General features: G+C 42.4%; 1 protein-coding gene across 9 annotated transcripts; it reads left to right on the top strand.

Annotated features, from left to right (window-relative positions):
- The first annotated feature begins 1,059 nt into the window (after positions 1-1,059).
- WIPI2 (WD repeat domain, phosphoinositide interacting 2) lies at positions 1,060-27,807 on the top strand. 9 transcript variants are annotated; one of them, XM_027683463.1, is made up of 14 exons: positions 1,175-1,279; positions 3,773-3,931; positions 5,797-5,946; positions 9,938-10,020; positions 14,831-15,082; positions 15,817-15,913; positions 16,496-16,593; positions 17,032-17,124; positions 17,923-17,993; positions 18,670-18,777; positions 19,533-19,697; positions 20,764-20,871; positions 22,025-22,155; positions 22,996-27,807. In XM_027683463.1, exons 4-14 carry the CDS (start codon positions 10,012-10,014, stop codon positions 23,106-23,108), a joined length of 1,245 nt encoding a protein of 414 aa, XP_027539264.1. In that variant the 5' UTR covers positions 1,175-1,279; positions 3,773-3,931; positions 5,797-5,946; positions 9,938-10,011; the 3' UTR covers positions 23,109-27,807. The 9 variants fall into 9 exon arrangements, with proteins under 9 accessions (XP_027539260.1, XP_027539259.1, XP_027539265.1 ...); XM_027683464.1 differs by lacking the exon at positions 3,773-3,931 and having other exon boundaries at positions 1,167-1,279; XM_027683461.1 differs by lacking the exons at positions 1,175-1,279; positions 3,773-3,931 and adding an exon at positions 3,943-3,961.

Genomic DNA, 27,807 nt, shown 5'->3' with positions numbered 1-27,807 from the left:
GGAGGCCCCATCACTCCCCACTGCTCCATGTGCATCACTCATGAACCCTCCAGGACAAACTGGCCCCAGAGGCACAAACCAACACTCAGTGGCTCATTTCCCAAGACTCACTCTTTTCCATACCAATCCCTTGGTTTTGATCCCATTTCCAGACATCCCTGGTTCAGTTCTTTTTCTCTTTTTCCTGCAATTTGTGTTCTCTCCTGACAAGCTGCTCCTTGGGTCTGGCAGCCTGCAGCTCTGTGGGTCATCTGGTCCAAGCTCCCTGCTCAAGCAGGGTCATCCCAGAGCACATGGCACAGGATTGCATCCAGACAGTTCTGGAATATCTCCAGCGAGGCCACAACAAGGCCCACAGAGAGCTCCCTGGAAGAGGCTGTGCCAGGAGCAGAGTCACAGAATTATGTTAAGGGGTTGGAATGGACCTTAGAGATTGTCAAATCCCAATCCCTTGCCATGGACATCTCAAAGCCTTATCCAGCTTTGAACACTCAGGGATGGGGCATCCACGATCCCCCTGGGCAACCTATTCCAGTGCCTCACCATCATCGTAGCGAAGAATTCCTTCTGTATATCTAACCTGTATTTCCCCGTTCAGTTTGAACCCATTACTCCTTGTTCTATGACTACAGGTCCCCTCTCCAGCTTCCCTGTAGCCTTCTCAGACACTGGAAAGTGCTATAAGGTCTCCCACCGTTCTCTTCTCCCCGCTGGACCTGCCCAACTTTTTTTTCCCCAAAGCCCGGAGCCTCGGCACGCTCATCCGCTGAGCCCCGGAGACATCCCGTGGCGCGAAGCGGAACTGCAGCGGCACCGGCGGGCGGGGACCGAGGGGGGTGTGACCCCTGTGGCCACCGCGACAGGGCGGTGGTAGTTGCGGGCGACTCGGGGACGGCGGGGACTCGCCCGAGCCGGGGCACCCCCGGGTGGGCTGTGGGTCACCCATCCAGGCTCGGACCGCGGCGGGCCCTGCTTAGCTTCGCAACGCGGACCACGGCGCCGCCGGACGCGCGCAGGCGCGGCGGGCGTACGGCGGCCGGGAGGGCGCAGGCGCGGGGCCCGCTCCGCCGCCCGCCGCGTAAACAAGGGCCCGGCGGGGATGCGGCGGGGCCGGGGTGGCCGCGGGTGAGCGGCGCAGCCTTCCCGGAGGGCTCTCCTCGTCCTTTCCCCCCCCGCCGGACGGGGGCGGCGAGGGCCGTCCCGCCATGAACTTGGCCGGGCAGAGCGGCGACGCCGGCAGCGGCCATCTGCTGTTCGCCAACTTCAACCAGGACAACACGTAAGGGGCGGCGTGAGGGGGGCTCGGGCTGGGGAGGGGGAACGTGAGGGGGGCCCTGGGGAGGCCTGGCCGCTGCAGGGGGGGGCGTGGTGGGGTCCCCCCGGGGCTGCCCCTTCCCCTGTGCCGCCGGGGCCGCCCCTTCCCGGGGGTTCGGGCCCGCAGCGGGGCCGGGGTCCCCCACGGGGAGGGCGGTGGGAGCGGCCCCCCTGTGCCCCGAGGGGTGCGGGGACGGGCCGCTCCCCGCAGCAGCAGCAGCAGCGGGCACTGGGGTGGCAGCAGCGTGTTGTTGCCTCCTCCCTCCCCCCGTTCGCTGCCCATGGGGAGCTGCTCCTGCTCCTACTTGGGAGGCATCGCCCGCCGTCCCGTTGGAAAAGGGGGGAAAGGAGGGCTCCTGCTGCTCCTTGGTGATGTGGCTTCGTGCCAGGCCCTCCTAAGACATGGACAAGTCTTCCAGGAGGTGTAAAGACTTCATCATCTTCTTCACACCGATCTTTTTATCCAGCTGTGTTATTTTCACCTGCTGTGTTGAAGCAGCGTGCCTGAGGCTTGAAGGTGTTTTTATGAGCCTTGTGCTGCTTTTGGTTTTGATTTTGAAAAAAGAGGCCTTCCTCTGATCCTTGAGATTGCACTTATTTAGGCTTCAGATGGTTCAAGCTGCACGTCTTGCAAATTACTTAATCGTTTGCAGTATGTTTAGATTAATTAGTGCATATTAGTTTTTATGTGGGGTATTAAAAAGCAGTATCTTTAATTTAAGAACCCCCTATTAGTTGGGATTGGAGCACTAAAGATCATTTGAAGAAGGATTTGACTGTCTGGAATACTTGAGAGATGAAACTGGGGGGTAATAACCGAAAGAACTTGTACATGAGAAAGGAGGAGTTTTGATTTAGGAAGTGAGTAAGAGGAAATGATCTCAGGTTGGCATCACAGAGCATGATCCACGTGTGTGGTGGAGGGTTTTTCTTTTAACAACTTGTTCTCTTCATAAGCAAAAATACCTCGTCCTCACGAGGGAGATCTGTGACTGTCCCCAGCATGTCCTGTAGCATATGGGAATTGTGAAGGTGAGAAGCTTATTTCTGGTGACTGCCAGGATTTAGGAGGGTCACATCACAGCAGGAAACACTCTGTTTGCTTTTGTAGGTTTTGTTGGGGGTGAGGAGATGAGCCAGTGGAGCTGGATAGACTTGAGAGGAGAGGCTTTAGCAGTAAATAAGTTATGGTAAATGATGGAGGGGGGAAGCAGTAGCCTTCTGTGTGTTTGTAAGTAAATCATTATCCATGTATTGATTCAAGCCAAAGACTTTTGCAACTACTTTTCACATTTTTTCACTGAACACCATACATATGTCCTTGTGCATATAAAACCTGCCCAGGATTTGCTCAGATACCATTCATTTTTTACCTATTACTGGAAAAAAGAAACAAGTCATCATTTGCCACCTCTTTCTTTAGCAGTTTATAAAGGCATTATATAAGTTTTTGAAGTTCAGCTGTGCAGTCCCACATGGAGATCTCGAAGTGGTTGTAATTCTCCTTGAAGCACCTCCCCATTTTCAGTTGCACCGTAGCTTCGTGAAGAGCTGTGTGTACTTAAAGATCGCTGAGTTGTGACCAAAAAACCCATTTACTTTGAACAAGAGCTGCAGGCTTGACTTGAGAACAAACCAAACCAAGACAGAAGTAAAAAGAAACAAATGCAACAAACTTATCTAAGTATTCTTTGGCTTGTACACCGTTGCATCTTTCTTCAAGGAAGAGTAAAGCTGATTCCTTTTTAACTTTCAGTTTATGGGGAGAAAAAAGGGACAACTGGCTAATGATTTCTTTCCTCAACTGTATGTGCTGCTGGACTGTTTTTCCCACTTCATCTTCTTAAATAACCAAAAAGTGTTCTTCAATTTCTATGCTATAGCTGATTTTTTTTTTATTCAGCATTCTGATGTCCATTGTGTGAATAAATTACCTTTTAAAAAATATTATTTATATATAAATCACCTTGAGGTTACCTGATGAGAATTTTGGTGCTGCATCTTTTATGTGACCCAGACCTGGCCCATAGATCTTTGCAATTCCAAGTCTTGGGCTACTGGATCTTTTGTGTCATTTTTTAATATTTATACATTTCAGATATTCGTTACTGAAACTACAGAAAAGGCTCTTATTCTGAGAATAATTTAAAAAGCCGCTTACTTTGAGACAAATGAAGTGGTTGATGATGTGGAATAATCTCTTACTAATATTGTCTCAAAGAAATCTCTCCAAGAAAAGTAGTAAGTATAAAAGAAGTTTTGCAGATGTCTTTGTGAGCAGCCTCTTAGTGAAACACTTGTCTGATGTGGTAAGTGGCCCAAGTAACCAAGTTGCATTCAAGTTCCTAAACTGAGTAAAATTTAGTGGTTGGGTGCATTCTTTAAACTGAAGTTTATTTGATTTTTTTTTTCTTCTTTTTTCCTGCTCATGATCTCTCCTGGTTTCATGTTTGAATAGAGAAACAAGAAGCCAGCTCTCTGGGTTCATAGTATCCTATTCTGTATATCTAGGAGATGACAGTTCACCAGGTGAGAAGAGCTGAAAAGAACTTCTTAGGAGTGACTTACACTTTGCCATGCCAGGCCTCAGAAAGCTCACCTGTTTCAACTTTTACAGGTAACTGGAGCCCTTCTCCAGACAGGCAAGGTAAACAAATGCATATTCTTTCAGGCAGTATATGAAAGACAAGCTTTGTTTATGTCTGCCCGGTCAGTAGAGCTACATCATGCTTAAAGGTGCTTCAGTAATTAGAAAAATTGCTGACAGACAGAACTGGAAAATAAATGACATGGGCATGTTGTTATTGCATTTAAAGCTTTTACCTTCACCTTAACAAGGTGCCAGTTCCACTCAGGCTTAAATGTGTCTTGCTTACCTACACAGCAGAACCAGTGGCCTGGTGTTAGGAAAAGATGGTGCTGGTAAAAATAAGGATCAAGCCAACTTTTCCTTGGTTTTATGAAGCGTTGGTGGTTAGTTATCTCTCCTGTAGGAAGATGAGCTTCATGGTGGCTCTTAATCTTGGGGAATGGTGTTGCTGCTAGTCAGAAGAATGTTGTCACCATAAAAGTTGCTGTTGCTTTTCCCAGTCGTTGCAGTCCCTGGTGACTGAAGCAGATCTCCTCTATCCTGCTCTTAGTTGCTTGTTTTTCCCAGACTTAACTTTTTTGAAATGCTCATTCACGGATGCTGTAAGTAGTGACATTGTCTCTTGGAAGAGTATCTACGTTATTGCAAGTGTTGTCTTGCCTGTTTATTCCACATTGCCCTAAGCTTTATTTACATGACAGTTTTGAATTATTGGCTGGGACTGGAACTCTGCCTGAAAACACTCCACCTATAATGCAGCAGAAGCGGTTGGTTTGTGGCTTCTCTTTGATATAATGTTTTCATTAAGTAAAAACACGGAGAGGGGTATTTTCAGAAGATGTTGATGTGCTTGTTTTGGACCTGGCCCTTTTCCCCAGTGAATCAATCATTGCACAACTCAGCATGACTGGCATTCCCTGATTGAGAGGCACAAGCTCCAGCTTCCAGATCAAAGTGGAGTAACCCGTCAGAATTCGGGTGTCCCAGCCAAACCATGCAGTGGAAGCTTGTGGGTGATCTCAGTGCTGGGTAGGTTTTAGCATTTGGAAATCTTTAACAATGGATACTTGGGAAGAAAAACCTGAGTGCTCTTTGTATTACTCCTGGGAGGACTACTAAAACTGAGCACAGATACATTTATGAAAAATTAAACACCTTACAAACTCACAGAAGCTTTAAAACTCATAAAGGAAATGCTAATGGATTAGAAGTTTGTAACTTTTTAAGCTAAGGATAACTTCAAGATCTCACCTTGCATATATCTATATAAGAGGTAGAACTTTCAGTCTTTAAATTGTTACACAGATATTACCAGAGAAGTACCTTTGGAAGTACAATGGTTCAATTTACGGATTCAGTTTACAAACACACACACCCACTCCCCCAAAAACACCAAACAGCAACTGCCCCAAAGAACGTGCTTGTGAAATAATGCAAGTGGACAGACTGTAGAGAAGTTTTAATCACCTTTTTTTTTAAATAAGTAATTGTGTGACAGCATTTGGAAACAAAGTAGTCACTGGAGTTTTGAAAACAGAGTCCTGAAGAAAGGCGAAAGGAAACCTTGTTTGGACTTCTAAGGAAAACGCTGGCATGTGCCTTAATTTTCAAGGACTTCTTCAGGCCATGCCTTCATTTGTGCGTGGAGTTGCTCGTGACAAGTATCAGTCCAAATATTAATTCTGCCCTTTATTTCCGAAATAAATCAATTTCATTCTACATTTTGGGCAAATGCTTATAGCTCAAAATATGTCCAGCATGCTTCGTGCACCAGAAGCTGTATTCAAATTCCCTTGCCCTGTGGTGTTTGGATCTCTGTAGTAAACTGCTTGTGGTGGGAGGAACAAGGGTTAGGTGCTGAGCATTCACTCCTCTGCCTTTGTCTCTCCTAGGTTCAGGTGTCCTTCAACCGTGATCCTTGAGGACAGGAGAGCTCTGTATTCCAAGGAGGCTTTAAAGCTAAACACACACCCCAAAAAAAAGGAAGGCAAGAGCGGTCCCGTAGCTCCCACGCTCAGGCAGGATAGCTGAGAGAGACAACCGTATGTTGTGTTCCTTGCTGTGGTTGCAGTGGGCACAGCAGCTCAGGGGGGCTGGCCAGAGGAGCTGTTCCTCAGCTCCTGACCATTTGGATGGGGATTTGGCCCAAGAGTAGAGATATTTACTTGGATTGTGGACTTTCTGTTGTCCCAGCCTAACGCTGCGTGTTAAGGGATAAGCAGGCATGGTCTGCTTTTGCTGTAGCAGATTTTAAGTTTGTGGGTTTCTTTTAATATAAAAATAATGGGAAAATCTGTGGGTTGTCAGAGTGTTGCTGACAAAAACATTGAATGTGTGAGTTTCTGTATCTCACTTTTGTCTAAAATAATATTGTCTTAATTTAATATTAAGACATATCCATAAGATGCTACAGCTTTGGTTTCAGCAGGCATTTGGGAGGGGTGGAATAAAGCAAAGTACATTTCCTTAGTAATTCCTTAGCAATTCTTATGCCATTTCATTGATTTTTCTTTTATTACATTCCCCTTCTTCTTCATAAGCCTTTGTTCACGAAATGTTTTGTCTGTGGAAATTTACATTGGTTTTGGAATGAGGTGGAACATTAGTATAATGAGACTGTATCATAATGTAAGTAGGTTTAATTAACCAGTTATTTAAAACAGTAATGGCTTCTGGAGTCGTGTTTATGCTGCAGCTGCAATTGATTTTAATCTTTGAGAGAGCTGCCCTTAGTAGGATCTTCCTGGTTAATGTAGAATATTTCTGATTAATAGTTAAGGTCCTCTGCGATATGAAAAGGGAAAAACTGGTTTTCTTCCTTCTGTATGTATATTAAAGAAGCAAAAGAAAACCTGTAGTGTTCTAATCCATCTGAAACAACTTGCTTCTAAAGAGTCAGAGAGATTGAAGCAGCTGATATCCCACTTTAGGTGAGTGCACTTAAGAGTGGATGTCAGCATCTTCAAATGAGTGTGTGAAATATCTCACAGAGCTGTTCTCTTGTGAGGCTAGTTTTAATTATTTATGACAGTCACTCTTGAAAATACTATCAAGATTTATGTAGTCTTGGATCAGACTGCAGTATTATCTCTGGAAAAAGTGGGTAAACACAGTTCCATAAATCATGGCTATATTGATAATTTTGTACTGAAGAGACAACCTTAATGATGAAATAGCTCAAAGTCTGCAGTCTAAGGTGTGTAATAGAGGCTACACATAACAGAGCTAAAAAAACCACATGTGTGCAGCATAATATTAGAAGAAAAAAGGCGATTTTGGGGAATATTTATTTTCAATTTCAGGCTCATCAGCTTTTGAAAATCGGTGATAATAAAGCGTAGCACCCACATTGTAAAAGCAGCTTCTGATAACTACAGCAGCTTCTTGCTGGCCACTGTCTATCTGAGCAAGAGCTGAATGGCTTATTGATCATATTTCTTCCCCATATGGTTGCACATTTTTTGGGAGGTGAGGTAATTCTGGCTGGATGCTTGTTTTGTGGATTTGGCCATTTAGGTGGTTATCGGGTGTCTTAAGGGCTTAAGTGTAATATCAGTGCGGGGGAAGATGGGAGATTTAAACCATTATGATTATGCTGCTATAACTCAGCCTAGTGGGTTCTTATTACATATAAAAAACCTTTTTCCAGTAGTTTCATAAGAAGTAATTTGAGAGTACATTAAAAAAACCACCCCAACAAAACAAACCCTCCAAAAGCAAGAATGCTGTTTCTAGAAGAAAAAGGGGTTATTTTGCAGTTATGCTTGGATTCTGAAATGGGTTTAATTACGCTGACTTGAACTGCTCTGTGTAAACAAATGATTTGTGGCTTCATCACCTTGATCCTGATAGAAGTAACAAAAAGCAGATGCCGTGGATGGAAAGGTCTGTCCTGTGCTTCTTCATTTTGGCTTCTACTGATGATGATTTTTATCATGTATACAACTCATTTTTGCCGTTGTGGCTCATTTAAATGAGGTATAGGTAGTTGTAGGACTAGAAAAATGGGCTTCCTCACTGATTTCAGTGATACTGTCAGCAAAACAGTGATTCAGCAATATTCTGTATTTAAAGCTGTAAGTACCATACAGGAATACAGTTCTGCCTGGTAATACACTCACAAATAGCTGCTGTGTGGAATTCTCTGGGAAGAAATCATCCTGTGTCTTTTGTGGATCGTTTATATTGCAAGGAGTCTTGTGACTCCATTTATTTTTAACTCAGTGGAGTGCTTGTTTACCTTTGCAAAGTGACAGTTTTAATGTCATTCTTTGTTAAACTTTCTTCTGAGGGAAGCCATAAATGATCTAAGAGAGGCTGATTCATTGCTTTGTTTTACCAAATTAAGAGTTTCACTTTTTTTTTCACAGAATGTGGGTTTTTCATTGAGTTGTACAAAAGCAGTTGAGCAAAAACACTTCAGTGTTTCTGGCCTCTAATCAGATAGAGTCTGCTGAACATACTGACTTTGTCTGAAGTGAGATTAAATTCAGTATTTCTGAGGTGACTTAGAGGAGCAGCAACAAAATTTTGTTTTATGGTTGCTCTCTATCTCTAAGCCTAATACGCTTTTTTAATATCTTGGTTATTGAATCTGGGGACTTCTGCCTGCCTGCATGGTGCATATTTTAATTTAAAAGCTTAAACCTTCTCAAATATAATTTCTTAACCAGATTGTGCCGGTTGTATTTTTTTTCTAGAAGAGAAGGTCATACCATCATACAGAATTCGATTTTATAGCTTGAGATCTTAATTTCAGAGGGTAAGCCGCTGGAGGAACAATTTCTAATCTTCTGGGTATGTTGAAGTTTAAAAAGGGCTCACTTTGGAGCCACGAGTGGAAAATCCAGGAAGAACATGAAATCTAGGAATCTGCATTGTATTCCAAAGGCAGAATTAATTGTTAGTGCATCTGAATTGTTGAGAATCATCTTGCTGAGTTCAGAAGGGCGTTACTGGCAGGCTGACTGGCAGGGTTGGCATTGAGCCTTGTATTGAATGACTTGCCACAATTTGGCATCTTGAAATGTGTTTTATCGGAATTTAATTAGTTTTTTCTCCGCGTCTCCTGGCAGCAAAAAATATATGAACTATAAGCATACTAATGCACTTCTGTACAACTGCATTGGCTGTTAATTTTCTTAATCTGTGGCATAAAATCGTCCTCCACAAGGGGAGGGGAAACAAGAATGAGCCATTGTCTGCTGCCTTGGTGTGTAAAGACCTGCAAGACAAGCTAAAGGTTTTTCTGGCTTAAAATTTAAGACCTGTCTTTGACTCTAACTGGAAAAGCAATTAACTGGTCTGTGAGCTAAGTGTGAAAATTGAGTAATGGAGGAAAGAAGGGTTTGTAGTCAGTTTTTTAGTGTTCTGCTATTGTTAAAATCTGTTTAACATCAGTGACTAGCATTCTTAAGAGGGCGCCTCTGATCAAAGATTCGGTGTGGGTATTTGTAAGACTGAGACCGAACAATGGAGGTGCTAGAACATCATCACATAAAGCCAGAGAAAATTAGAGTTGGCAGTCTTTAATTACTTTTTTTTTTTAATATAAAAACTCTTTTGGGATGGTCGGGGACAGTTACACTGTAAAGAACAAAAAATCCCCAGATGGCCCAGTTTGAAAGGTCTTGGAGGTCACCTCTAATGATGAGGCAATGATGTAATTGGTTTGCATTACATTATTCAAGTCATCATCTTTCCTCCACACTAAGGGTTTTAGGCTGTGTGGAGAAACCACTGGTGAGAATTGGGCAGTCTGCTCACATTGGGCTGTGACCTCTCATTTCATTAAATGTGCAGCAGAATTCCACACCTGAATTCTGTAATTCTGAATTTCTGTAATTCTGAAGCTGTTTGGCCTTTTCAGAGTTGAGGAAGCTGTCTGTGTCTGTCGTGGCTTCTTTGGAAAAGCTTTTTATCATTTTTCTTACTGAGCTAACCCAGCTGGAGGTTAGAACAGGGTAAGAATCTGTCCAAGGGTAATCACAGCTGATGTAGTTTGTGTTCCTGACTGGCTTGTTTCTTTTGCAGATCCCTTGCAGTTGGCAGTAAATCAGGCTACAAATTCTTCTCTCTTTCTTCTGTGGACAAATTAGAGCAGATCTATGAATGCAGTGAGTATCTCTTTTTTTTTTCTTCTTTTTTTTAATGCCCTCAGTTGGCTTAATGTGGGAAGAGTAAGACATGTTTCATTTTTTTGCAGATTGTTTGGAATTGATGTAAGAGGAACCTTAAGTGTAAATGTCAAACAAATACAAAACAATTGATTGCTGGGCAGGGTAAAGCTGTATATTAGTGTTCTGTATTTAAGTTTAGCTGGGATGTTGTGAAATTTGGTAGTGGCTGTGAGAACTCTGCTTTTCTAATCTTATGTCCATTAGCCAGGTTATGTAGCAGCTGGGCATAAAAATAATAATTTTTTCCTGTGAGAGAGTGTGTCTTTGGGGTCTTTATGCTGGCTGTTGGGGCAGGCAAGCACTAATATACCTTTGTCAAATAAGAAAACAAAGCCTTAATTATATATAATTTTTTTTATCCTAATGTTTGCTGTTAGAAAAATACTTTTTAACATGATAGCTGCAGGTTTGCTCATACAGAAGGGTGAATAATTCAGATTCCTGAAACTTCTCAATACTGGTCACAGTTGAGTAGGATATGAGATGACATGGATGGAGGCCTGGGAGAGAAGTGGTATCCCCTGTTTTGTCAGCAGGTCGTAGACTTCCCTTTTTTGAGGTGCTAATAAGTAAACTATGAATGCTATGTGTGAGTATCCTCGCTTTCTTGTAAACTCCATGTGAGCAGGTGGTACCAATAACTATGATGTCAGCATTTATGGTGAGATCCCATGACAGAGTTGTCCTCAGACTCCATTCCCAAAGTGACCTGACCCTGTGGCATCTGAAGTTTGGAAATGGTGTGTGACTCAGATCACCTATTACTGCAGCGACAGCCTGGTTCTGTACACAGTCAATGGAGAGAAGTAATTGTGAGGTTCAAATTAGGCACCTGTGGTCAGGTTAAGTTGTGCTCCAGCTACATCTTCCTATTTGAGTCATGGTCTGGTTTTACTGGTTAATGAGTGGCTTGAATTCCATTTTCTGCTGTTGAGTTTAGGTACCTGACCTCTGTAGTATGTCAGGCACTTACAGTATCTGACCTGATACCACCCCAGGAGACGCAGTGAAGATGACTCCTGTTACACAAGACACTGAATAAATACACTGAGAGGTCAACTGCACTTTGCAGGACTGCATCTTCTAGGTAGTCCTTGAAAGAAAAAGTACAGACTGGGTAAAGTGCCTTGTTCAAAATCATGCAATAAATTGATAAAGCAGCTGGAATTGGAATTCCAGTCCTCGGACTGTTCTGGGATGCCCGTGTTGATTTAACCTCTTTTGTATTGTAAGTTTTCTGAGTGTTAAGTCCATAAAAAGAGAGCACAGAGTGTAAGGTAACATTTAGTAGAATCATGCAATGGTTTGGGTTGGAAGGGACCTTAAAGATCATCCAGTTCCATCCCCTGCCATGGGCAGTGACACCTTCCACTAGACCAGGTTGCTCCAGGCCCTGTCCAGGCTGGCCTTGAACACTCCAGGGATGAGGCAGCCACAGCTTCTCTGGGCAACCTGTGCCAGGGCCTCACCAGCCTCACAGGGAAGAATTTCTTCCTTATATCTAAGCTAAATTTCCCCTCTTTCAATTTGAACCCATTATTCCTTGTCTATCACAGGAAATGTGATACAGAAAATGTAATGTTTTGGCCTCTGTAAGCCAGCCAACCTTTGCTCAAAGCACATCTAAATATTTGGAGATCTTAATTTTTTATATGAGTTAAATAATTTTCAGTCTTGCATTTTGCAATCCATGCCTGTTAAAACTTGATATGGGAGTGGAGGGCTTCCTGTGTACTGGGTACCTCCTTTCCGAAAGGAAAGGTATCTTGAGGCCTCCCAGACACGTGCCTCCTGTGCCTCCTGCTTCCCAGTTTAGTTTAAGTGGCTCTAAAGACTTTGAGTTGTTTTGAGTGAGCACTGTTAAGGACTCCCCCCCTCTCCTCTGAAAGATTGATCTGCCAGCTCTTGTGTAGGTGTTTAAACTGAACTACAGAATATGCCCCAGCTGTCTTGTGTTTGAGAGAACAACTGAAAAGAAGGAAGATTTGGCTGCTCCCGTCACTGACTTCTCCTGTGACTGTACAAATCTCCTGCCTCCCTGCACAGTTGATCCCCCTGTAAAAACAAGCATTAGATTGAAGGGTGATTTAAGGCTTAATGAATCCTTCTAACATGCTTCATGTTCTTGGATTAAAAATGGAATAAAGGCACAGCTGATCATAATCTAGCTGGCTCTAACCAGCTCTTGTCTGTGATGCTACATGCTTGTGTTTATGAAACTAATCTTGTTATGTATTTGCTTGTTCTCCCCTCGCTGCTGGTACTTAATTTGTTTTGCAGTTCTTTTTGTTCTTGCAGTGTTTTGAATCTGAGTTTCTGGCAATGCTTAGTTGTGTAGCATAAAGGAGATAATACTAATAGAAAAAAAAAACCTGTGAGTAACAGCATTGCTATAGGGCTTTAGTGCTGCTAAACATATGATTAATTCAGGTCAGCTGAACGTAGGATGGGCAGTATAGCCTGGTACTCACTTGAGCGGTGCTGTTGGGAAGCATAAATTACTTGGCAGCTGTGAAGAGATTTTATCTCTTCTTCCTGTTAGAGGAAGACAAAGGACCAGAGGTGCATCCTGTATTTTTAAAGTGAATGTAATTAAAAGCCCATCACAAAGCCTTTCTCTAAAAGTAACTATCTGTATTATAGTCTTTTATGGTGAGACTGAAGGATTATCAATACCTTTGAAGCATTTTGCTCATTGAATATTTTTTCTTCTGTCTGACTGCTTAGTTCTTGATAGTGCTCTTCCCTGTGTGCCTTCCCTGCTGCTCACCCTTCCCATCAGTGCAGCAGAGGACAGCATGTTTTCCAGCTGAATCTCTGATGCTGTTCCTCTTCTGAAATATCAGTTCTCATGGCTGGGAGAGTGACAAATCCCAGAAGCTGTGTCTGAACAGTTGTCCCTGAATGCAGAAAGAAGCTGTGCTTGCCTGGGAGCAGGGAGCAGTCAGGCTGTGGTTTTGGGGTCTCTCTGTGCTGGTCTTCTGACTCTTGTAAAAGGATGTCATCGTTTTGAAGGACTCCAGGCTCAGATGGAAAGCTGATATAACCCATCCCCTAAAATATTTGAGAGCCTTTTATGTAACTAGTCTGATTCAAGGAGCACGGACCTCCGCATTTCAAAGTCTCTGCATGCATTTATTGAAGCAGATTTTTGTGTTTCTTTTTCATGTGTTTTGTGTGGTATCAAGAAAATGGAGAACAATTCCTTGAAAACAAAGTCATTACTAAAATGCATTATCCCTATTGCATGAGAAAATTGAATTTTCAAAGCCTTTGTGAGCTGTTTTGTCTTCTCTGGAAAAGTACCATATTAAATACAAGATGTAGATAAAAGTCAATTATGTTGCATAGAGTACTGAAAATACGTAGTATAAACCTGCTCCTTTTCCATAAGGAGGCTGTTTCTCTCAAAAGAATGTAGAACATTAAATATTTTGTGTTCTTTTTCTTGAAATAACTGCCCAGAAAAAGCACTTTGAAAGCAGACATAGCACACAGTGATGGCAGCATCGTATGCTGAGAATGCTTAACAGAACTTTTTTCATGGAATTTCTGTCACTGGTTATGAGAACAGTGGAAGTTAATTATTTAATGTATCTCTTGGCCAAAACAGAAGCCTTTGGAAACAAACTCTTTTATTTGTTTTTTGTTGTTTTGGGGTTTTTTTCTGGCAGTTTTATGGTTTGGAATGTGTTAACCATTGAGCTAATCCAGAGACTGACTCCTGAAAAATTTGTTTTGATGGATCAAGGCCAAAGACTCGTCACTTGTCTTGATTCTGTTCTGTAATGAAAGGGCAGGTGTAGCTGGTGGCTCTGAAAGAGCTGCAGAGCGTGGTAAAACTCTCTCCAGCTTTTCCCTGCTGCCAAAACTGTGTCCACTCTGTCCCTGGAGCTTTTGGAGAGGAGATTCAGGGAATGGGAGAGGGAAGTACAGATGCCAAAGTAACTGGTGTGGTGGGACCTGGACTCCTGCCAGGTCAGTCCAGTGCTGTGCTGTAAACAAATGCCCTGAAAGTGCTTCATTGCCAGAGATCCTGGACTCTGCTCCCTCCTGCTGCCTTCCCCACATTTGGAATAGGAACTTGTATTCCTCCTTTGCCTCCAGTGCTTCCACAGTAGAACTCTTGGCAAATCTGACACTGTTCTATGGCTCTGTATAAATGCTGGGCTTCAGTGATTCCTGCACAAACTGCTTTTGGGGACTGTCAGGTAAAAGGTGGTATGTGTGAAAATACTGATTGGTGGCTGCTGCAGTGTTGTAGTCAATTAGTTTACAGCTTCTTTGAGTACAATAACCTTTCCTTCTTCGTGGAGAGGTGTGTGGAAATGCCAAGGTTTTTGGTTGTTGAAAACTTTTCATGCATAGTATAGGTTTAAAAACAAAACAAAAAACACAACACAAAAAAAAAAAGGCCCAAAAATTACTTCCCTAGATTTCTACAGAGATAAAAGAAGATTGTAAAATTCTATCATTTGACAGTTTGCTGTTTTTTGTATCTTTGGGATTTTTTTTCTGTTGGATTCTGGGCACGGGGGAGTAGATGCTCTGTTCTGCAGTGTAAGCTTGTGTGACATCTCGGGCTGGGGGGAGGAAATCTTTGTAAATCAGCACTCACTGTGTACATTTTCTTCTTTAAAAACCTGCCCTGTGTCCCACCTTGACTCTGAGCTGTTGTGGCAGAATGTTTGTGCTGTTAGACCATATTTTTACACAGACTGAATGTATGATTCTATGATTTTCTTAGACAGTATTTCCTGTTGATGTGCATCATTCTTCCTCCCTGAAATCTCCCTCTGTGTTTTTCCCTCCTTCCTCTAATTCCTCAGCTGACACAGAAGACGTGTGCATTGTGGAGAGGCTCTTCTCCAGTAGCCTGGTGGCCATAGTCAGCCTTAAAGCTCCACGCAAGCTGAAAGTTTGTCACTTTAAGAAGGGGACAGAGATTTGCAACTACAGTTACTCCAACACCATCTTGGCTGTCAAGCTCAACAGACAGGTGAGTAGTCATTTTTGCCTGGCTGAAAACCTGGGAAAGAGGTTGTGGATCTTATTCTGGCACTTCCTCTGCTGATTGATGTCTCTTTCTTTGGTGACACAATTACCATTTGAAATGTACTTTTCCAACTGTTGCTTCCATGTGGCATCTCAGGACTTGTATTTAATTAAGTATTTTTGGTTCTTTGTTTATGTATTTACTCAGGGAAATGCCCTGAGTAAGCTGGGCATGCTTTGAGTGGGAGGTTGGACTAGAGACCTCCTAAGGTCTTTCCCAGTGTGAATCATCCTGTGATCTTTAATGTGAGAGTATGTGAGACTGACAATTTCTGCTCAGGCCTGAACACTGTTATCTAATAACTTATGTTTTTAAATAGTGATTGCTAAATTCTTTTCAAAAAAATAAAATTTTAAATGTATCACTCAACTGGTGAAATTGTTAAGTAAAGTACCTGGAAGTGTAGTTTCCTGTATTACTAAACCATCAGTAGGCTCTGCAGCAAATACAGGCTTCTCTGTCTTTAGCCAGTTCATTCAAAGTAGAGAGTATGGCATCTGAAGCAAAATAATTTTCTTAATGCCTGTCCTTGCCCCCAAAAACTGTGTGGGAGGGTGAGATTCCTGTTTAAAATCACGAGGGAAACAGTGGCTAATTTGATTTCCGAGGTAGTGTTAAGTAACATCTTGTTAGTCATCCAGATGATGTCAGCATTTTGTCCTTTTTCCCTTTTCTAGAGGCTGATAGTATGTCTGGAAGAGTCTCTTTATATACACAACATACGAGACATGAAGGTATTACATACAATCAGGGAGACACCTCCCAATCCTGCAGGTATGTTGGTAAAATCCAGCATAACTTAAAAGTGCTGTCAGTGTATGATGTTCCCCACAGGGAACTGTATTGTTGTTAATTCCACTTTCAAACAAAAGTAACAATTAAACACATGAGTGTTGTCTTGAAGCCTACATGTTTGATCCAGGAGAGGTTTTTGAGAAAAAATAGCAGACTCTGCCTTAAACTGCATCTTCCCAGCATTTTAGTCTCCTAGAGTGGATGTGTTGAAATGTTAAAAAGAAATAGTAGAGATAAAAACTGGATTTTGACAGCACGTGGTGTAGTTAAAGGCCTTGTCAGGTTAATGCTTTAGGAATTGTGGCAGACATGGGAAATTCTACTGTTTAATCAGTTATTTTAGCTCTATTGGTATTCTTCCCTTTCTGTTTTATATTAAATCTTAACTTATGCTGAATAGTTGAATATGTTGCAGGTTGACTCTGACATTACTGATCCTTGTTCTGTTTCTGTTGATAATTTGAGTTAGCTTTGTGACACTCAAATGCAGAATCAGAAAGTTTTGCTGCTTAAATCCTGGAATTTGCCTCTTTCTAATTCTGTTTTCTCCATCCTTTCTAGGGTTGTGTGCTTTATCAATAAACAATGATAATTGCTACCTGGCCTACCCAGGAAGTGCAACTATTGGAGAAGTACAAGTCTTTGACACCATCAATCTGGTAAGGATCTTTGAATACTGTTTCCATTTCTAAAGATGCAGGTTTTGGAAATCACTTAATTTACTCAGAGAGGAATTACTGGACACTTAGGTTTCTGTGCATCAGGGTGCAGTATCTCTTACAGCCAGGCTTCTCAGAATGTCACCAAAGAAAATACAGGTGCTAGTATTAGATTTAATGAGTAGAATTGGGCAAATGGGTGGAATAAGTAAAGTAATTTCTATTTGAATTGTCTTCCTGCTGCTTATACTCTCTATACACATGCTTCAGTGATAGTTTTATGTACTTAGTAGTTACTGAAACAAATATTGAAGCTGTTGTCTATAAACTAAGACCCATATTTGCCTTGAATGTGCTTGAATATGCAGTCTTAAACTGCACACGTGTAGCTTTTTAACGTGTACTGTGCTAAGGTTCTATTTTATTGATTCACTGCAGAGAGCTGCTAATATGATCCCAGCTCATGATAGTCCCTTGGCTGCTTTGGCATTTGATGCAAGTGGTACTAAACTTGCCACTGCCTCAGAAAAGGTAAGAGGGCTTTTGATTGACTTGCCAACAGTGATAAAAATCCAATCTGTCACTAAGTATTTTAAGAAAGTTTAAATGTGCACAATTCCATGTGCAAGTGCCAAAAAAGAAAGCTTAGTTACAATGGGAAATCTTAAGTTATGAACTGTTAATGATATTTGACACAATTTCCATGCTGTGAAATGTTGGATAATAAGGTTATTTAAATTAAACATTTTAATCTGCCTGTAATTAGGGCAATCCTTGAAGTCTTTCTGCCTTTAATGCAGGAGACTTATTAGAAATTAGCTGTCTTGTTTTGATGCTGTCTTCCTAATGAAAACAAGACAGTTAAAGTCAGAATAGAGAGAAGTGCCTTGCTAGTCTTTGGCATGTGATGACAAATCGTTCATGTAATATGTATAAATTAGAGAGTCTGAAGCCTCTGCTCTTTGAGTAATAAGCTTAGACTATAAAGGTGTAACTGATTGCATCTGATAAAGGCATAAATGCATCCAAGTGACTGCATTCTGGTTCTTGCCTAGTGTGGTCGTTTTCATGATCAAATATGATAAGAAGGGCTGGTTCTGATGCACAGCTTGTTCTCTACATTAGTAGCTCCCACCTCTTGTTTCAGTACTCTTCAAACACATCCTACAAACAAGCTCCATAAATATTTCATGCAGTATCTGGGGTGCATCACGGCAATAAGTTAACAGCAAAGTGGTTTGCTGCTTCCAGTTGTACTCTGCTCACTAGAGCTAATACACAATGAATCAACTTGAAATGAAAAATGATTTATTTATTTTTTCTTTACAGGGGACAGTAATAAGAGTGTTTTCCATTCCAGAGGGACAGAAACTCTTTGAATTCCGAAGGGGAGTGAAGAGGTAAAGTTCAACTGGGCTAATTACCTGAAGCTCATTCCTTATGGTTGAGTTCCAGTATGTTCTGCAATTGAGCTGGCATCCTGATTTTTTTTGCCTCTTTTCATCTTCATTCATCCTTGCATCTGTGCTTATAACAGTTTCAGCTTGAATGTCTTCCAATTTCATTCCTTTGGACTCGATTATTCTATAAATCAATTCTGTCAGAATTGTACTCCCTCTTGCCTTTTAAAAATTTATTGGTGAGGGAACTTGTTTAAAGTGGGTCACCTTTTGTAGGATATATTGTATTCTTGTGGCAATGGGAGGCAGTACATCTAATATTCTCGCTCTCCTCTAAGTCCTTCTAGTGCTGTGGTCATTAATAGCCATGGTGAAATGGTACTGTGGTTTGTGGTAGTAGTAACTCTGTAGTTCTACTTTATACAGAGGTAAGACTGAGTTCAGATTGTTACAAATTGATCTCCATATCTAGCATGCATCAGAGTTGAACATCATTAATTAATCTTGTGCTTGAATAGCTTCAGGAAGGTATCAGAGAATTCACAATGCTTGCTATGGAAGTTTTGGGGTTTTTTTCATATTTGCAAAGTAGTGGCGACTGAGAAATCTGCTTAATTAAACCAAATATTTTGGCTTTATTGTTTTCCTTCTCTCTTTTCTTTTTTTTTTTTCCCAGGTGTGTGAGCATCTGTTCGTTGGCCTTCAGCATGGATGGCATGTTTCTGTCTGCATCCAGTAACACAGAGACAGTGCATATCTTCAAACTTGAGACTGTGAAAGAAAAGTAGGTTTCAGACATGCCTTAGATTTTTGAAGGAAAAGGCTTTAAAATTGATTATTCTCAACAGGACGAGTTCTCCAAAGTCTGGACAGACTCTTTTGAATACTTCTGTAAAGTAAAGGGCATAAGAAGTCACTTATGAATCAGCAACTGCAGCTGAGCTGTGTACTGTTCTCCCACTGAGTAGAAAAGGTGTTTCTGCCAAAGAGAACTTGGCCATCCTTAACAGGAATATGGAGCGGTTTTGACATTTTCAGTTACATTTGTTTCACCTCCTCTGACATCCATATGAGAAGAACTATCTCATCATTGCCTTCCAGCTGCATATAGGGCTTTAAAAGGCACCAAGTTGTAAAATGTTCCTATTTATGATTTGAGAAGACAGTCTTACTGCATTTCTGTGGAAGTCGTTGGAAACAATGATATGCTTAGTGATAAACAGATTAATAAAATCCTGAAGTGTAGCACTTTCAGTGGATTCTGCTCTTGTATAATGAACGTTATGAAATGCAGTCTTCTATGCAGAAGTATCAGTTTACAATCAAACATGCTTAAATAACAGGCTGAGGGTATTGTAGGACACATTGTGCCCTGTAGCATAAATTAAGTGTGTTAGAGTTCTCAAGGGTGTCAGTTATTTCTGAAGAGAAACAAATAGCTGCTTGATATCCTTTAAAAATAAAATGTTTCAAAGTGTTCATGCACTTTTCTCTCTGAGGTGAAGGCAAAGTCAGTCACTTTTCTCTTCTGACTTGTAGACCTCAGGAAGAGCCTACGACCTGGACAGGTTACTTTGGAAAAGTGCTGATGGCCTCAACAAGCTACCTGCCCTCTCAAGTAACAGAGATGTTCAACCAGGGTAGAGCCTTTGCTACGGTCCGTCTGCCCTTCTGTGGGCACAAAAACATCTGTGCACTTGCCACGTGAGTATTTCAAAGGAACCTGCACTCCCCACCCTGCTGGCTGGCTGGGTTTGGGCTCTGGAGGGGCTGACACTGTAAAACATAACCCCGTCTGCAGCAGAGCAGTGGATCACCCACAGTCATTGCAAAGCCTCTTCTAGTGTAAGAGCAATGTGTCAGAGCTAACACCTCGCAGTCCTGTGAGGGGAGGAGGAAAAGGCAAAGTGTTTGGATGGGAATAGCCCAATTTCCAAGTGTTGTTTAAAGATGTCTTTTAATTTTGAAAGAAGAATGTTAAGAACAGACCCATGGGCTTTTATGGCATTTGCTTCCCTTAGTGCTATGGGGAGCGATACTGTGTGTTGTTAGCAAATTGCAAAATTAGGCAATCCAGCCTAACCATTAAAGAAGCCTTTGAAAGCAAGTTCATATAATTCTTGTCTCTAAAACAGCATAGCATTCATTAAAGTTAATTTTTAGGACTAAATCTAATCTTTTATGCTGTCTTCCTCAAAGGCAGGTCCCATTTGGCACAACTACCAAAGCAATAAGCGGAGCAGTAGTAAACTTATTTTGTGGGGGTTTTATAGTTTTTATGCTAAATTGACTTCATGTCTGTACTCTCACTCCTCTGATCTCAAAGCACCCTTTAAGCAATAATTAAGCTTTGCAACGTTTCTGAAATAAGTAAATCCTTCCCGTTAGAATACTTGTCTTTGGAGTTGCACAAAGCTTGATAACAGGATGGTAACTTCTGAATCTGTTTTAATGAGTTCTGTATAATTGCTTGATTACTGTGGCATCCTGTTAGCTCCAAAATGTGGTTGTGCCATAATTTTTTAATACATAGTTCTTTCCTGGGTGCTCTAACTGCTAACAGCATTCCCTGTCTAGGAGCAGGAGTGTGGAAAATAATGCCTTAAAAGTGTAGAATCATTTAGGTTGGAAGAAACCTCTAAGATCGAATTCAACCATTAAATCATGGAAAGGGAGGAGAGTGTGCTCTCTTCTGTTCTTAATAATAATCTGTTATTTAATAATCTGTTATTTATCTGTTCTTATTAATCTCTGCCCTAAACCTGTCTAGAATCCAGAAGATCCCTCGTTTGTTGGTGGGAGCTGCCGATGGGTATCTCTACATGTACAACCTGGACCCCCAAGAAGGAGGGGAGTGCACACTAATGAAGCAGCACAAGTAAGTCCACCTTAGCTGAAGATTGTTGTATTTTATTTCTTCTCAAAATCCAGTTCGTTCTTAGACTTTTCCAGAACAGAACTAAGTTTAACTTAGAACAGCTTGTTTCTTTAAACTAATCTTCCACCAGGCCTCTGACATGAATGAGTAACTTCAGAATCCCCCTGAGCCTTCCTTTCAAGTATCCACTACACTAAGCTCCACTTTACCATCAGAAACTTAACACTGTCTGAGTGCAGGGAGGGATCAATCGCTGTTTGCTCTGTGATCCTCTTTCCTCTTGGCAGTTTGAGTTGAGTTACTTAAACAAGAACTTGAAACGACTGACACCATCCTCTTCATCAATAAATGAAGTGGTTACAAACATGAGACTTCAAACTCTGACTTCACAGTGGGGAATCTGACTTATGAAATTATCCATATTCTCTCTCTACTGGTGTCCTTACTAAAATTCCTTGCATATAGCTAATGTTCTGTAGCAGTACTGTAGAACACTGTGACAATGCACTGTGTTTTTCAATAAGGAAAAGCTAGGGTAATATAATCAAATTACTTGATCAATCATAGAATTAAAGACAGTAACTCATTATGATAATTGAGGTTTGCAGCTTTGGTCAGTCTGTAATAATGGCCAAAAATCATACATTTATCTGAACACTTTAAGGCATGACCTCTGGTTTCACTTACAGATGAAGCTGAAGCCTCCTAGAGGGAAGCCTTTATCAAGTTCTTAATCTCTGAAATGTTCTAATACTTTTTCTAGAGGGTTTTGTAATATCTGTGTATGAAGCAACCACTTCTGTGGTAGGCAGAGCTCAAGATAATCTATAGTATTGCTGATTGGAATGTGTTTTTTTTAATCACACACTCTTGTTTTGAATCTTTTTCTTTCCTGGTATGAGCTACTAAGATTTAGATCCTGCTGCCGTGTCAGAGGCAAGCAGGATGATGACAAGTCTTTAGAGTTAAATACAAAGTGTTGTCAGGTGCCTGCTTGCCAGGCCTCTGGAGTGGAGGGTCCAAGTTCCTCCTGTTGCATTTCTGTATATGTTATTCTTGTACATCTGATGAGACATTTTCCCATAGCTGTCAGCTGAAGCTGCATTGTGCCCAGGTGGGTCAGCTCTCCAGATAACCTCTCTGTGCTTGGCAGGCTCGATGGCAGCATGGAGCCAGCCAACGAAATCCTCGAGTCTGCATCGCACGACCGGCCGCTGGTAGCGCAGACGTACAGTGCCGCTGTGACTAAAGGTACATATGTGCCTTCCTCACCCACAAGGCATGGTAAGGAGAAGGCTGGGAATGGGGCAGAGAGCACCTCTGCATGTCGCTTCGTTCTAGATGGCTGCGTGAGCTGGTCCACGGCAGCACGGAGCTTTGCGTGACTGCGTGTGCGCTGTGGAGCATTGGTGAGCAGTAGGAGAAGAACCCTCGTGGTGTGCAGTAGCCTTCTGTAGATGGATCGCTTGTCTTTGCTACTTTCTGGGTAGAATTTCTTCTCGAGTTGTGGTTGATTATTGTAGTGATAGTTTTAGTACTCGCCAGGTGGTTCTTGAGATGCCCTAACCAGTTATTCCATACAGTTCTGCACCCAGACCTTGTGCAAAGCATCTAAATTATAACCCCCCTCCCTTTTTTTTTTTTTTTCCCAGCAAGGTTGATAAATGCTGCAATTGTTCCTTTATGGGAACAGTGACCTTTTAGCCTGATTTGCTGCTCTGTTAAATTGAGAGGATGAGAACTTGTTTAATGCTGCAGCTCTCCAAGTCAGTGGAGCTTTTGTCATCTCTGGCACTCAGGTTAGAGCCTCACTGCAGAGGAAGGACAGTCAGCACATTTTGCATCTGTACTGCACCAGCAGCTGTAGTGCATCTGTGGAGACTAAAAAACATCAGCCTGCCCAAAGCACCACTATTGCACACACACAGAGGAGCTTAATTTTGATCATGAATTTTTCTTGGCTTGGAGAAACACAGTCATGAAACAGAGTCATGATAAAAGCAAACATAGGGTGGCAGTGAAACTATTTCAAGTAATGCCCAGTACTTCAGCTCTACTCATTCACTCTGGATCCAAGCCTTAGTTTGCTGCTGATTGCCCAACTCCTTGTTCCTTTCTCTCCAGCCTATACAGATGACCTGGGTGCTGTGGGTGGAGCTTGCCTGGAAGATGAAACCAGCTCACTTAGATTGGATGAAGACAGTGAGCATCCCCCCATGATCCTTCGGACAGACTAAACTTGGACCTGTGAACTCACTCCTGAAGCAGAGAACACTGGCTTGATGTTTCTTGAGGAACCTCGTGTTATGCTGCTATGAACTTTGACATGAGTTGGGAGAGAGGATGACAGACTCTTACAGTTTTAAGTCGTAGCTGTAGTTCTAATTCTATACAATTGGAAAAATATATGGTTTTCAATTCAGTGGCTTTTAATCTTGCTTATCTATTTTAGCTGTGTCTCCTTTTTTTTTTGTTGCCAAAACCTGCTGTTTGTGCAGCCCTCAGAGCCTACTAGCTTTGCATGCGTTCATGTGCCAAGCAAGCATAGGAGGGGGAGAGAGAGAGAGAGAAGCCACTTTATAACAAACTCAAGTTTGTATTTTTTTTATATATGTACATAATATTTAGCCTATATAAAGAAGGAGTAGAGAAGTGGTTCTGGAAGCTGAGACTAGTTCTGCACTGACAAAGGTCCAAATGGTTCCTGTGCATGGGCTTGCAGGCATACCTAGTGACTGACATGCAACCTTTCAAATGCAATGGCCTGTTTTTTTGGGTTCTCCCTTCCCTTTCCTGGACCATTTTGTTAATTAAAATTCCTTCTGAATGTTGTGTATTTGTGGGACTGTTCTGTTTGTTGGGATGGAAAACTGGAAGTGTTTCCCTGCGTAAGGATATAGAATATGGAAAGTGCCTTTACAGGGAAGGAATTGCTGCAGGAAGAAAGCTAGAATGAGGGAAGAATTGTTGGAGAATCTTGTTTGTGCACCTTTAGTACTTGGGTGTCTCTAGTAGTGGCTGATAAGCTTGTGGGTTTTTTAGAGAAGAATTGGAATGCACTTTCTTTCTCTCCTGTAGATTGTCCTATTTTCTTGGCAGAGTAGCAATAACCTTTTTTATACTTTTTTACATTATCCAAAGCAAGGATTCTGTCAGGCTGGAGGGAAGTCCCTGTAGAGTTTGGCAGCCCCACTCTATAAACAGCCTTAAGGTTTTCTGCTGGAAGGCATAGCTCTCAATTCCTGCTTCTCCCCAGTCTGGGGCTGAGTGCACTGCTCTAACAGTGAAGGTTCGTGATTTTTTTCAGGATACTGATGTAAATATAAATGATTTTGAAATACTAATTTTCTTCTGGGTTATCTTCTGCTGGATAACAGTACTTTTCCTTCTGGTTTTTTTTTTCCCCCATTTTCCCCTCTCATCAGAGTACCTATTGTGATACACTCAAGGACTGGTTGTCTCTTTGGCAATTTGGGAATAAATCCATAACTGCCCCTACTCTGGCTAGAGCTTTCCAAGGCTGAGCAGTGCTGCAGACTATTTTTAGGGTTGTTATGTGCCTTCTCTTAAGTCTTGGATAACAGTTAGTGAGCAAGTGATTAGCGAAGTACTTGGTGAGTGTTACTTTCCTTTGCCAAAATGAACCTCCTTTGCCTTTTGTGTAGCAATGTAGGTTGCTTCCTTTCCCTCTACTGACTGCTTGCAAAGAAGTAAAAATAAAAACAGACAAGGAAATTGCAGATCTTGAAAGGAGGACAGAGGCTGAGTGCTCCAGCTACACGTGAGCTCCCTACCACCAACAGGCAGTGATGTCCTTTTAGGACTTGGTACTATTGAGTCTTCTCTTGAGGAGTAGCAGGTGGTTTTGTCCCCAAAGCCTGTGTGGGCAGGTGGGCTTCCCCTGCCTCTAAAATACAGAAGAAGGTGGTAGCCCCTGCCAGGAGACCTCTCTGTCAGTGAGGCTGCTGTCAGTCCATGTAAGTGGAAGAGGTTTGTACACGACTGTGTGGGAGAGAAGGGATCAGGCGTGTTTATTCACTAAAACCCTGGACTGTCCTAAGTAGTTGGTTGGAATGGCTTGTGGTGTCCCCTCCAGAACCCAGCACATTCACAGGAAACCCCTGAGTCATGCTGAAATCTTGCTTAGTCTCTTGACTTTAAGATCTGACTGATAACTCAATTCCACGGTCTGGAATTATTTATTTTCTTTCTTTTTTACTGTAAGTGCTCTCAGCTTTGCTGTGGAGCTCTGAGCTGCAGAGTAAAATACAAATCTCAAATGTGAGCTCGGTGAGCTGTGGCAAACTGAACCACCCAGGAGCTGTCAGATGTCTGTTCATTCCAGACTAAAGCTGGTAACATTCCTGATAACATCCTTGGAGGCTTGGCCTAGACTCCACAAGCACAGTTAGCAGTAAACATGCACCAGCAACACAGGTCTGCTAAGCACACAAGTTTTACAACTCTGGAGTGTAACAAAGGCCATGTTCAATAGTCAGATACACCCCTAAGTGTAATTACTAACTTCATTGCTAAAAATGGGTAAAATTTTACCCCCATCTTACCTTTCACACCTTATTTTCCACCGGTGAGTTTGAGATCCCATGTTCACTGTGTTTGTGTCTTCCATATATTCCTGCTCCTGAGCCACACTGTGGAATTGCTGTGCCCGACTCAGTTCACTCCTAAGTAGAAGCTGGAAGCCAGTTAAAGTATCTTTTTGTTGTTGTAACTGGGAAAATCTTTAGAGAGCAGAAGCATTAATATTCTGGGGTTAGTGACCAGCAGAGCTAGTAGGGTGGAACAGGTGGTTTCTGGTCCCCAGTGGCTGTGTTTTTGAGAGTGGTGGCAGTAGTTTGTCTTGAGTTCATTGCATGAGGATATAAACTTTTTCTCAGATAAAATATGACTAATACAACTTCTCTGTGATGGCCTTAGGCCCTCAGAAACCACCCTGTTGTGGTGTGCTACCAAAGTTAAAAGCCTTTCAGGTTGGGGGTTCATCCCAGTGACACAAAGATTTTTTTTTTTTTCTTTAAGCATACCAGAAATACTGTTTGCAGCTGCATCCTCACCTGAGTGTGGAGCATGTGATTGCACTGTTGTTCTCTGTGGATCAGGAGGTGTCTAAACATTTCTGTTCTGGTGGTCTGACAGCCCAGGGTAAGCCAAGGAGGCTCTAGACCCGTGCTGTGACCATAGGCTTCTAGTTTAGGATATGGGAACTATGGCCCCTCTCAGGTTAGACTGACCTTCCTTGGAAGGGCAGTGTTTGATCTGTATAGCCTGTCTTGAATCTCTTGATTCAAGCTGCACTTCTTGATAGCTTTTAACTCAGTGGAGGGTTGGGGTAGAGATAACTGGAACAACCAAAGCTGGGGAGGGGGGAACACTGAAAAACTTGGAATCCTAAACTCAGGTCTTAGTTTGCAGTGGGATCAGTTCCCAGTGAGTACCATAGGGAAGGAGCTGTTTCTCTTGATGTGCAAATAGGCAACGAGTGCAGGTACTCAGCTGCTGTCTCGACATCTGTCTGTATTTCAAGTTCTGAGGCAGAAAGCTTTTATCTGCTCCGGTCTCTTCTTATGTCGCTGTTTCCAAAATACAGGTGATAGATACAAATCTAGCAGTTAAAAGGCAGGGCCTGGCAGAGGAGGAGGAGGAAGTAGAAAGCATCAAGAGGTTAGTAAAAACTGTTTGTTCTGATGCCCTGTTCAGCAAGGCATTGGCACGAGTGCTCCCTCTGGGATCAGGTGTGTGCCTGTACCTTGCTGCTTCGGGTCCTGCATGGCAAGTTTCTTGGCTCTGTGTTTTGCTGAGCGTGGGGGTAGAGGTGGTGGCTTTTCAAGTCTGCCTGAATGCAAATAAATACCTGAGAAGACTTTTAATGCAGTGACAGGTGTCTGGACAGGGGAAACTCCATGTGACCTGTGTGTAATAGTGAGAAGGGAGGAGTGAGCTGAGGAGCCACGGGCTGGGTGAGCGGGTTAGCGCAGAGCCCTGAGCAGAGCGCTCTTTGTTAACGTCCCATGCTGTGCTTTCTTGGCTCCAGTAATGGCATTAGCACCAAAGCAACATGCAGTAGGACAGTAGAATTTCTTTCCCTGGAGGTTGCTGAGCTGTTCAGTGTCCCACTGGTGTGTGCAGATGCTCTGCTGCTGTTTGCAGAGCGACAGGAGTCTTTGTCCAAAGCATTGGTGTGGATTAATCACTGCAGAGGTTTGGGAAGTTTTTATTCTGTGTTCCAGCTGTCCTGGCTAACAGTCAACTTTAGTTAACCTGTTAACATCTGAGAGCAAGGCTGAGTGTCTTCTCCACATGTGCAGAGCAGGCCTTTCTTTTCCTGGAATCTGCTGCCCGGTGAAAGGCTTGCAATGAAGAAAGCATGGCTCTGACTGTAAATAAATCCTTTCAGATTCCAATTGTACAACCAAAGGAATTCAGCAAATTCCTATTTTTCTAATCGTGACATGCCTTCATTTTAATGCTCTTCCGACTGGCAAATCTCATCTCACACCACTTTGAAAATAACGGGCAAGAAGTTTTATCTCTGGCTTGCAAACAGCTGCCGTTGTGCTCGTTACAGGTGTCAGTGCTGTGGCTTTGGCCATGCGGCCGCAGGGGCCTGCACTGGCTCCCCTGCATGTGCCCATCTCAGGAGCAGGGAGTTCTTCCTGAACCTGTAGCTCTGGGTTTCTGTGGGGTGCTGACTCGGCCCTATGTCTACCTGGATCTATTTGCTCTTGCATTTGCTTCCTTACCTGGAGAAAACCCTGCATCCTGCAGTGCTCACTGACTGTTCGGTATCTGTGTCGATAAGTGGAAAAAATCTGTCTTAACATTCCACCTCACCAAGTGTCTGGCTCTCACTGCTAGCCCATCGCTCTTTGTAACTTTATAACTGCCTAAGAAATTAAATCTGTGTTGTGATAAGTA

The sequence above is a fragment of the Neopelma chrysocephalum genome, unplaced genomic scaffold (genome assembly GCF_003984885.1).
Source record: "Neopelma chrysocephalum unplaced genomic scaffold, ASM398488v2 Primary Assembly neopelma1_65, whole genome shotgun sequence".
Classification (NCBI taxonomy): domain Eukaryota; kingdom Metazoa; phylum Chordata; class Aves; order Passeriformes; family Pipridae; genus Neopelma; species Neopelma chrysocephalum.
The sequence above is the reverse complement of the archived record's forward strand: the minus strand, read 5'-3'. Positions and strand labels throughout refer to the sequence as shown.

Excerpts from the sequence above, each read along its gene's own strand:
- WIPI2 (XM_027683458.1), top strand. The coding sequence starts at position 1,206 with ATGAACTTGGCCGGGCAGAGCGGCGACGCCGGCAGCGGCCATCTGCTG. Across the intron at positions 17,994-18,669 it reads TTCCGAAGGGGAGTGAAGAG|GTGTGTGAGCATCTGTTCGT; the intron begins GTAAAGTTCAAC and ends TTTTTTTCCCAG. Across the intron at positions 18,778-19,532 it reads CTTGAGACTGTGAAAGAAAA|ACCTCAGGAAGAGCCTACGA; the intron begins GTAGGTTTCAGA and ends TCTGACTTGTAG.